General features: G+C 43.2%; 1 protein-coding gene across 1 annotated transcript in view; it reads right to left on the bottom strand.

The window, feature by feature from the left end:
* LOC130380190 (uncharacterized) overlaps positions 1-8,661 on the bottom strand; it is a 9,835-nt gene extending 1,174 nt beyond the window's left edge. The window contains exons 1-10 of the mRNA XM_056587383.1: positions 8,485-8,661; positions 7,256-7,419; positions 5,705-5,873; positions 3,399-3,800; positions 2,759-3,040; positions 2,383-2,406; positions 1,985-2,086; positions 1,817-1,847; positions 693-742; positions 319-353 (exon numbers count right to left, since the gene is read on the bottom strand). Coding sequence (XP_056443358.1) covers positions 319-353; positions 693-742; positions 1,817-1,847; positions 1,985-2,086; positions 2,383-2,406; positions 2,759-3,040; positions 3,399-3,800; positions 5,705-5,873; positions 7,256-7,419; positions 8,485-8,560 — 1,335 coding nt within the window. The 5' untranslated portion in view covers positions 8,561-8,661. The remainder of the gene's footprint in view (positions 1-318; positions 354-692; positions 743-1,816; positions 1,848-1,984; positions 2,087-2,382; positions 2,407-2,758; positions 3,041-3,398; positions 3,801-5,704; positions 5,874-7,255; positions 7,420-8,484) is intronic.
* Positions 8,662-11,823: the final 3,162 nt, after the last annotated feature.

The following is an 11,823-nucleotide window of genomic DNA, read 5'->3' as shown; positions in this document are numbered from 1 at the left end:
TATGGTTAATACTTTCATAATAAACAGTAGGCCTATGTACTTGTGTCAAACAACCAACACAACCTATAGACATTTAAATAAAATGCGATATAAATCATTTGAGCCAAGACAGCAATCAGGAAATCATTCAATGTAAAAACATTTTTCACAATGAGCTGTATTCATTGTTATTTTGAATTCATCATTGTCGCATTCCTTAAGCAAAAATATAGAAATTAAACACTATATCAACTATAGCTTAATGAAAAAATTAGGGGAAATCAGGAAACTATAAAGTGAGCCGACACAGAGGATGATTTCATAGAGGGTTGTATTTACGTGGGATGTGGAAGCTGAATGTCTGGGTTCCGGATCTAGAATAAAACATGAAGAAATTAATTAACATGATTTTTGCGACAACGAAAAAACTCCCCCTTCCCTCTTTAATTGTGGACCTTAATGGAATAAGGACGTTTGTTTGGATTTTTTTATATGAGTCACTAGCAGAAGTGTCCTCCTTTTGCAGGGAGAGGAAGCAGAATATAAACCCTGCTGTGTGTGTGTTTGTGTGTGTGTGTGTGTGTGTGTGTGTGTGTGTGTGTGTGTGTGTGTGTGTGTGTGTGTGTGTGTGTGTGTGTGTGTGTGTGTGTGTGTGTGTGTGTGTGTGTGTGTGTGTGTGTGTGTGTGTGTGTGTGTGTGCAGGGGGAACCTACCAGCCATGTGATCTTTAGCCTGACACTTGCTCCAGAACTCAGCTTCCTTCCTGACACAGACACACAATCACATTTACATCAGTGCAGACACACGACACGCTGGCGTTACACAACACAACACGACACTAACCCATCTGCTGATTGGCACCAGCTGTTCAATTTATTCCTCAATCCATTAGCCGACACGCGTCACCCAAACATATTTAATCATTAAGTCCAGCCTTGTGTGTTTGTGTTTGTCTGTGTGTATGTATGTGTGTGTGTGTGTGTGTGTGTGTGTGTGTGTGTGTGTGTGTGTGTGTGTGTGTGTGTGTGTGTGTGTGTGTGTGTGTGTGTGTGTGTGTGTGTGTGTGTGTGTGTGTGTGTGTGTGTGTGTGTGTGTGTGTGTGTGTGTGTGTGTGCACAGTGCACCATTCTCAGAGGCCTCAGGGACAGAAATTGTTGAATTATAGAAATGAAAACATTCTGTCAACAAAGTTGACAGAATTAAAAAAGTTACAACTTTAGAATAAGGGCAGAATCGTTATCATTTATAAGCAATAGTTAATCCAGCACAAGTATTATTATCTATCATTAGTGTAGGGTTTAGGTTGAGGGTAAAGTTAAGTGGGTAAGGGTTAAGGTTAACCACAACTCTAACCCTAACCCTATCTCATAATGTATAAATTAATACCTTAGCCAACATGAAGTCCATCCATTACCGTAGTTAACATGAACAGCATTAGTAAACATGAATAGCATTAGTAAATGATGACTAGACCATTCTATACTGTTAATTAGTTAATGCTGATTACTGCTTAATGCTTAATTAATGTACCCTTGCGCTGGCTAAAAAAAACATTATTTATATTTTATAAGAAATACAAAATGTGCAATGCAAAAAGAACGCATCTTAAATAAGGAGGAAATTACATGACTTCAGTAGAATCATTAACCAGTTCCTTAAACACGTAACCAAACTGCATGACAGTTCATGACGAGGACAACTTAAAAAAAAAAAAATCTTCACATTAACCTGATTGAACCCTTAGAGATATCAGTTAGTGCGGAACAGTGACTTACCATGTCTATGAACAATAATAAACAACATGTGTGTGTGTATAAACGACATATGGAAACAATACCTTTTCTTCTTCTCATCAGCGAATCCACGCACTGCCGAAACCGAAAAGAGGATCGTAGGATAAAAGAGAAGAAAAAGGATAGGATTTCAGAGGAATCACAACCATAAATAAATCCAAACACATGTGTCTTTGAGACAGCACCTTGATACATATAGCCTTTCCTCGCACCTTTTCTCTGGACCATATATACAAACAGAGCCACTGCAATGATGAACAGGACCACGGCTGAGAAGGACCCTGCTACCAGGGGCCAGTCCACACTGAAAGCACCTAGACACATGCAGGACCACAACATACAAGATGGACATGGACAACATGGACAACATACAACATACCCACAGGGACACTTTACTATCATAGTGACTCAAGATGGAAAAAATAAGAAAACGACTTGATGATCTATATTCACAGCTGCTCTTGACGTGTATTAAACTGTGTCCAATGAGGACTTCTCATGGATAAGTCCTCATCCATGAGAAGACATTCAAAGGGTTTTGCTTGCCTAAGCGGACTTGGTTACCTATAGTTACAGATGTACACACGATGAAAAACAGTTATGTTTTTACCTAGTGCAGGAGTAGGCGGTATCCCTGAAAGAAGAAATAGATAGAACAGATATGATCCCTCACCCTTCATTGCTACGCAATTATGCACGCAATTACATAAACATACACACACATGCATACAGAAAAATATATAATAAATAAAATAATGAAATAATACAAAACAACAAAAATCTATTTTTTTTTCTATAATGTAGAAGTGAGAGCAGTTTGATACTTTGAAGAATTGGATGTTCTGTAATCATTCCTACACTTTTGGGGTTCTGCCTTTAGTGTTGTGTGTACTTATTGCAAGTCGTTTTGGACAAAAGCCTCAGCTAAATGAATGTTATGTAACATAATGTATTGCAATACACACACGCACACACTACAGCAGTACCTAGGCCTGTCTCCAGAGGGACGCTGGGCTCAGACTCGCTCCTGTGGTCTCCCAGCAGGGCACTGTAGCGGCACTCATACTGCACTGTGGGCTGGTCCCGGACGGGGAGGGAGAAGGCAGCCTGGTGGCTGGTCGCGGAGGCCTGGTGCGTAGCCATGGGGAGCCTGCTGTCACCCTGGAACAGGTAGAACCAGGCCCCGGGGTAGGCTGCAGACCCTTTGCAAGACAGGAGCCACACTCCCCCCTGGTGTAGGAGAGCCAGGGTGGGCCGGGGCAGCTGGTCTGGTGGGGGGAGACAGATCAGGTCAGCCGACTTGTCAGAAAGGTGCAGTAGACCTGTGAGGATACGCGGGTAGCATGCTGAATCCCTCGAATAGGGTTTTGTTTGGTCCAGGAGTCTTAAAGCCCATTAACCTCATTTGTAAGGCAAATTAATATTGTTGTGTTAAAATCCTCTAGTTGGCCATTGGTCCTGTCAATGTAATGTAATGTTTGTTTTGGTGTTTTAGGTTTTCTGTGTAGCTAGTTTGTTAATGAGGGGTATCTGACAACAGCTTTCGTGGATGAAGGGACGACGTGTTCAAGAAGCGTTTCTTCGTACACTTGGTGAAAGTCTTCATTCACCAAAAGCCTTCCCAACCTGTGACGGTGACTTGAATGACGTTGCTGAACGTGGAGTTGTACAGTCGCCTCCTCTTGGAGAGCTGGTACATACAGGCGTAGGACCCCCCATCGCCTCCCTTCACCGGGCCCACGCTGAAGGCTCGTAACTGGGCGGTGGTGTTGGGCGTCTGGCGGGTGGCCTGAGGCTGGAGCACCACGGAGGTGTCCCCGGTCACCAGGGCTTTCTTCACCAGGACAAAGGTCAATGATGTTTGGCTGCGCTTGGACTGCCCTTGGGGGTGTGGCTGGGGTGTGGGATGGGTTACTGGGAGGGAACACTGGAAGGACAGCATCTGTCCACGCCTAACGTGGCCACTAGGGGGTGCTACAGACAGGACAGGGGAAGGGGGCGTTGCTGGTGAGGGACTAGCTGCTGCGCCTGTAGACGCAATCAAAAACAGAATACTAATTAAAAACTGATTATTTTAAATAATTGTTTTTCTGTCTGTCTTTCTGTCTGTCCGTGACGATAAAGTTGAAAAGTCTTTTGCTGTATCTGAAATCGCGCACTTCTATACTTACACGTACTTTTTTGAGTGCACTTTGCGCAAAAACGGAGAGTGTGCCAAAAGGCAGTGCACTAGAAGTACCTCGGAGGCGCACTCTAAACAATCTAAAACTTGAGTGTGAACACTTTCCACCCTCAACAGCCGCCATCGTCTACGCAGCGGAGGGGGCGGGAATTTCAAAGACATTGTAACATTTTATACCGACGTGCTCAACATATTTGGTTTGTTTACTACAACTACAATGTTTTAGGCTGTACCCAACCAGTGTTTTTATGTTGTTAATTCTGTAATCAGTTGGTATCAAGAACGATAACGTGAATACTGCTAGATCGCTAAGACAGGCGACTAACGGAAATGATCAAGCAGAAAAAAAAATACCACAGAAGAAGAACCTTCAAACTGCAAAGTCATTTCGGGTAGGTGCGCGAAGGCTGATTTGACAGTGCACTGTAGTAATGGGAGCACTGCGCCTGTAAGTAAGTGTACTGTAGGGATAATGAAGTGCACTCAATGTAAGTGTACTTATGTAAGTGCGCAATTTCAGACTCAGCACATATCTTTCGACCAATCCTCATATTTGTGATCATGTGCAATGGTGTCATATTGAGATTAAAACTATAATGTGTATCAATGCAGAGGATTACAGTGAAGGCTACCACGAATACAACCGGGGATTCATATTCACACCAGAGATAACAAACCACACTTCCTTCCATAACCGTTGGCACAACGGACCTGTGTGATGTCTTTGATGTGTGTGTGTGTGTGTGTGTGTGTGTGTGTGTGTGTGTGTGTGTGTGTGTGTGTGTGTGTGTGCGTGTGCGTGTGCGTGTGTGTGTGTGTGTGTGTGGGGGGGGGGGGGGGGGGGGTGATCTCTATATGAAGAGCAGGATGTTAGGGCCAGACGCAGTGAGTGGTGTATCACCACATGAGCCATACAGAAAGCACCTGTGGCGGGTCTTTTCATAGGCGGTGCGTCCGGGGGTGTGGGTGTGGGTGTGTGGGGAGAGGCGGATGGGAGTGATTGTTATGTTTCACCACATGCTGAGAACATGCTGCGCTTCACGTCTGGCACAGAACCTTACCGGCCTGAATACACGCTGATTTGAAACTGCTCAGGGGTTATGCAGGGGGAATTTCAATACTAACAATAACGAAATGGTCATTTATTAAATCATGAGCTTTGGCTAATTTGGTTATTCCCACTTTGGATAGAAATCAGCGCCTTTTCAAACTAGGTCAAAAAGATTTTTTTTACGATCTGTTATCTCCAGCAGCTGCTGCATTGCTGATCATACGGTCATTGTTTTCAGCCTCACTTGTACATCAAAAGTTTCTTAAAAAAATAAATGATGTGTCTGGAGCTACAAATATACATCCTTTAGTTACTCAAAACTTTAAAGTATTTTATTTTGTTGGTATAAGAATTACTTTCTAAGGGACACATGGACTAAACACAAACACACATAGACACACCGGCACACACACACACACACACACACACACACACACACACACACACACACACACACACACACACACACACACACACACAGACACACACACAGACACACACACACACAACGATACTCAGACACACACACACAGACACACACACACACAACCATACTCAGACACACACAAACACACACAGGCGTGTGCACACACAAACTAACACACACACCTAAACCCACAACCACACTTACACACACACACACACACACACACACACACACACACACACACACACACACACACACACACACACACACACCTGGAGCTGGTGGGGGTGGCGTCAGGCTGAGGTAGGGGCTGAAGGCGCTGTAGACACCCTGGGAGTTCTTGTACAGACAGCAGTAGAGCTGTTGGTCTGTTGCTACTGTCTCAGCTCTGAGCCCGAACACAGCCTTCGCACTCCCCTGGGGGGCCGCGAAGGAATCCACCTGGAGGAACGCACCACACAAACAATGTCTCTCTAAAGTTTAAACCGTATACATCGACAGTGCAGGAGCCAAGACACACACATAGAAACCATCAATAACTATACACTGTAACGTGTTACTCTCGCTGAAGAATGAACAACGTTCATACCTGATACCTTTCTTATTGATTGATTGATTGCACTTTAAATAATCCCAAAGGGGTAAATTACTTTACCAACAACAACGTACAACAACATACATCAACAGGACAGTAAATACATCAAGACAGGGCACAGTACAACATACACTACAGCAACAAATAATAGGTATGCACCACATAGACACTGAAAGGACACAATAATCACAGCAATGCCAACAGAATAAATCACCACATCATATATAGTCAACGGCTCTTATTAAAGAGTCTGATCACTGTGGGAACAAAGGATCTCCTAAATCTCTCAGTGGAGCATCTGGGTAGAAGGAGCCTTTTGCTCCTATCACTAATAGTGAAGATGTTGTTCAAAGGGTTTTCATCCCTTGACAACACACTCCTTATCTTCCTGATCAGCCTTTTTTTATAATATTTCCTCCGCAGAATTTGGACCTGAGCCAATGATTGAGCCTGCTTTCCTTATTTATGGATTTTATTTGGATCCCCATTAGCTGATGCAGCAGACCTCAACTACTCTTCATGGGGTCCACGAACAACATATAACAATACAAGAAATCAACATATAAGACAACAGATTAAAAAACAGGAAAATAATGGATAACTAAACCATCAGCACACAAAAAAAACAAGAAAAAATAAATAAAAGTAAATAGTAGATAAAAGTAACATTTAGTAATACATAGTAGGATTCAGTGCAAACAGCCATGAGGTGTTGCTTCACTTGTTTTTTGAAGCTAGCTTTGTTCTGCATTTTTGAAATATGATCTGGAAGGAATATCCATTCAACCATAGCTCTACATACTAGTACTGTACATTGTTTTGAGTTTTGATTGTTGGAATTGGTGGCATGGTGGCATGTCTGGTGGGGTATGTGTGCACATTAGAGCTAGGTGGGAGCTGCCTAAACAAACAGTCAGGGTTATTTAATGTATTAACGTTTTTATGAAAGAAAGAAGTGATGATTTCAACCTCACATCAACTTTCAGCCAGGAAAGTTGGTAATGAATGTTATTTATGTTGGCACTCGGTGTGCATTCCTCAACTGTTAGGCCACCGTTCAGCAATGCAGTCGCTTTGCATGAAAGGATGAAAGTATTTGCTAAATGTCTCAAACAGTAAAAACATAGACAGAGAGAGCATTGCACATTCATAGCATTAGATACACAGGGCAGAAATAACAGCCTCATACCCCCACAAATGGCAAACATCTATTGAATTTATAAGGTACCTGGTCCGTGACTCGGAACAGGTTGAACAGAACCCCCTGGTGGCTCTGTGGGGCCTGGCAGACCAGAGTCACCTGGTCACTGGACCTGGACTCCACTCTGAGGGTAGGTGGTGGCAGACCAGCTGAGGTGGCGGCGGTTGATGATGACTCCCCGGCTGACACCCCTAACACACAGAGAATGGACCACAACAATGATAGCGAAAATGTCCCTGGATGGATTGACTTGTGGATGGACCCATTGGAATGGAGTAAATAGCTGCAGCAGACAATTGCCATAACGCAGGTTTCAACTTAGAAACACCTTTTACTCCAGCAGCTGGAGAGTAACAACCAGTGTGGTCAAATATTGAATTGATAAAACCGATCTCTATGTTTTTGATAGGAAGTTAGTCTTGGCATGAAAGAGTCTCATTCTGATTCAACCACCAAGTTGACGACCCCACCCCTTCCTGCCTTGTCTGGATCGCTTTTTCTGGTGCAGGCTCACGAGCACCTGATGCTATCCAGAGGGGTATATGAGCAATGTTTCCCTGCCAGCTTGTGCTCTCTCTATGGGCTGGCACCCATGTCGGGCATCATGCTTGTCCCCCTTTAGGGACTTTTTTATCGGTCTTGATTAGGTTTGTTGTTCTTGTTTAACACACACCTGACACTTAATTCTCATCCGTTCATATACCTATTATACCACTGAAAGACTTACAAATCTCATGGCTATTGTGATTGACCAAAACTAATAAATTACGGTGCTGGAGTGATTCCTCTTTTGGTTCCCAGAGACATGTTCTAACACCTGACCAGCAATAAATGGAAATGAGGAGATTAAATTGTAATATTTCAATGTATGTATTTATTATTTGTATTATTAGTGTTAGTATCATTCAAATAGTCGTATAGATAATCGCTCACACCCAGCATTACCCATACATATAGGCCTTTGAGTCCCTGTTCCCCCATTCACAAGTCCATAACCTGCGGAACTACTAGAGTGTGGGTTCGACCCCAAAGACGCACCCCAAAATGTGGAAATGACGTTTTTTGCGGTCCACTTCTCTATTTCCCACCATTATCGACACAAATCACTACTTGATTTGTGTCTACTTGAAACATGTAATGTAAAAACATGCAGATATTTGAAAACTAATTGCGGAGGTCAAATCTCAAGAACGAGCGACCATAAGAATGAACAATATGAAAAACGAAAATGAAAATGAAAATAGAAGGATGCCTACCCCATTGTTGTAGGAAAGTGACCAAAATAACGAATATCCTAAGTGAGAAGGTATGTCCACTTTCTAAAACTGGCATATTCAATGCAATACTCAGCGCTCGAATAAGAACACAAACGTACACAAAACACTCTTCTACGAAAAAAAAAATTCTCACTTGCTACCTTCCCTTTTCTCTCATTCTCCCTCCCCCTGTCTGTCTCTTTCTCTCTCTCTCTCTCTCTCTCTCTCTCTCTCTCGCTCGCACGCACGCACGCAGGCACGCACGCACGCACGCACGCACGCACGCACGCACGCACGCACGCACGCACGCACGCACGCACGCACGCACGCACGCACGCACACACACACACACACACACACACACACACACACACACACACACACACACACACACACACACACAGTCCCCTCTCTGTTTTCTTTATACGTATGACATCCTCTTGAAGATGGAATGAAATGGGAAGTTCAGCACATAAACAAACTTCCTCTTTAGAGGTCTGCTGGTTGCATCTGTTGTATTGGGCGAATACATATGCCAAGTCCTACATGGCGTAACCCCTTAACACTCTAACCCACAAATTACTATTGCAACACAGATGTTTCGGATTATGTGTAGCCTCATAATTTCCTGTTGTAACAAACGTCTCCAAACAGGCCTACCATCATTTTAAGATATATACACCATTAAAAATTAATGGCAGAATAATGGAATAATGTAGTTTCCCCCCCTTTTATTTAATATTAATTAAACATTTTGTAACACAAGTTGGTTCACTTTATAGACGTCTTCAGGAAATGGAATTTGAGAGATATTTTTTTTGACCAAGAATGTAGGTATTTAGGACAGCTGTTTATGAACTTTGTCAACAACACATTCTCTCAGTAAAGCTCCTAGAGAATCAGCCCATGCTGGATAAGACTGAATCATCCCCATGGGAAATTAACCTTGTGGGAGTTGGATCCACTAGGGTATGTGAACAAAACTAACAAACTAAATAAGAGAGAACCGTTAACCTTTCTGTTGTTTTTGATATCAGCTGAATAAAGGTTAATTTTTCTCCAAATGACCTTAGAGAGATAACATCATTATAGGGGATTGGGGAACATATCAATGCGTTGCTTTTCGTATACTGACATGTCATGAACATAATGACTGCACTATTTACACTTCCGTTACGGACAAAACTAAGGTTTGAATTGATGAAGTCATTGCTTTACAGCAACAAATTAATTTCACAAATTCTCTTGTTATGTTCCAGTTCAAATGTTAAAGGTCCCATGGCATGTTACTTTATGGATGCTTTAATATCGGTATTGGGCCCTAACACAGTATTTGAAGACGTTCCCAGAAATTCATTTGTGGTGCAGAATTACAGCCACTACGAGCCAGTCGCATATTCAGCTTTCCCCAAACGCGCCGTTATGGTGTCTGTAAATTTAATGCAAATATGGAGGAGAGAGGCGGGTCAAGGAGGAGGGTTGGGGTGTGGACCTGAGCAGCATGCTGCCACGGTACCATGCGCTCTGTTTACAGTTGATGTATCGCAAAAGCGAGGTTCACACAGCCTTTGGCCGTGCTCTGTAAATATTCTAGAACACTCTGGGTGCTCCGGCGGGCGTCCTGGAGCTCTATATCTAAATAATATCATAGTATACGTAGATATCTATATCATATAATATATATTATCACGGCCAAAAGCTGTGTGCGCCTCCAGACGATATTATAAATCTCAAAAGACTGCGTCGGGTTCACCGACGTCTCTGGTTCTTCCACCTCCACATCAATCTGAATTAGACTCTACCACGACATGGAGGAGATTGTTGCCCGTGATTGTTGCCTCCTGCAGCAGGCAGCGGGCAGCGCCAAGGCGGTGGTCCCTTGGCAGCGGGCAGTGGGCAGCATGAAGCGGGGCTCATGCGGGAGACAATCGCGCGCAACATCCCTTTCTCCTCCATGTCATGGTTCATGTACTTCAGGGAGTCAAAGTTTCTTTCCCCCAATTCCTTCTCAACCATGGCTGAGATAACCCCCACTAGGGGTCTCGTTGTGGAAATACCAGAGACGAGAGTCAGACATGTTATGCTCCATAAAACCAAGAACGCTTATCCAAATAACAAAGAAGTGTACAACAGTTGCGTTACAGTCCTGGAGCTCTATATTTAACTAATATAATATAATACATAGATATCTATATCATATAATACACATTATAACGGCCGAAAGCTGCTGTGTGCACCTCCAAACGATATTATGAATCACAAATGACTGCGTCGGGTTCTCCGACGTCTCTGGTTCTTCCACTTCAACATCAATCTGAAGTAGACTAAACCGCTGGCAACAATCCCCAAATTCCTTCTCAACCATGGCTGAGATAACCCCAACTACAGTCTTGTTGTTGAAATACCAGAGACGTCAAAGAATCGACGTGTTGTGCGCCATAACACCAACAACAGAACGGTTATCCAAACAACAAGGAGGTGTACAACACTTTGCTTAACACTTTGTGTAATCACACACACACACACACACACACACACACACACACACACACACACACACACACACACACACACACACACACACACACACACACGGGCGGGGGGCACGGTCGTAGCTCATTCTCTCATTGGCGGGGCAAATTCTCTCGGCGGGCAAGGCAGAGAAAGGGGAGGTAACCTGGCCCCTTATGACGACATAGGGGGCCACATTCCAAATCGTTGCACCTGAGCTTCCATTTTTTCAAAGTAGAGCAGGACCTAGTGCTCGTTTTACACCGAACGCAAGTTTTAGCCACTGGGGGACGATAGGCAGGCTAGGGGAACTCATATTAATGTAAGAAAACCTCATAAAGTGAGATTTTCCAACAAGTCCGCAAAATTGTACGACCGTATAGGTCGTTTGTACTGCCACGGATTACGACCCACTGGAGCGTATCAAGCGCCTCTACAGGTCGCGGGAGGTATGCCTATATGACCAACAGGGCATTTGGTGAAATTAATCGTTATTATCTGAATGGGAAATGCAATATTTTAGGACAGATACACCATTAAACGTGTTTCTAATGACATTTCTAGCGAGAAATGTACATTTTCCTTGCATAATCTTCACTCAGTGAATGTGTATGATCTTTATTAATCTTTATTATCTGAATGGGAAATGCAATATTTTAGGATCGATTCACCGTTAAACGTGTTTCTAATAACATTTCTAGCGAGAAATATACTTTTTACTTGCATAATCTTCAGTCAGTGATTGTGTCTGATCTTTAGTTTTATAGTTATTAGGAAGATTTAATCGGCTCGCTCGCATGTTTCAACGACGTCAGGTTGCGAGGGACG

The sequence above is a fragment of the Gadus chalcogrammus genome, chromosome 3, assembly GCF_026213295.1.
Source record: "Gadus chalcogrammus isolate NIFS_2021 chromosome 3, NIFS_Gcha_1.0, whole genome shotgun sequence".
Classification (NCBI taxonomy): domain Eukaryota; kingdom Metazoa; phylum Chordata; class Actinopteri; order Gadiformes; family Gadidae; genus Gadus; species Gadus chalcogrammus.
Note: the sequence above shows the minus strand (reverse complement) of the source record. Positions and strands in the feature narration are given on the sequence as shown.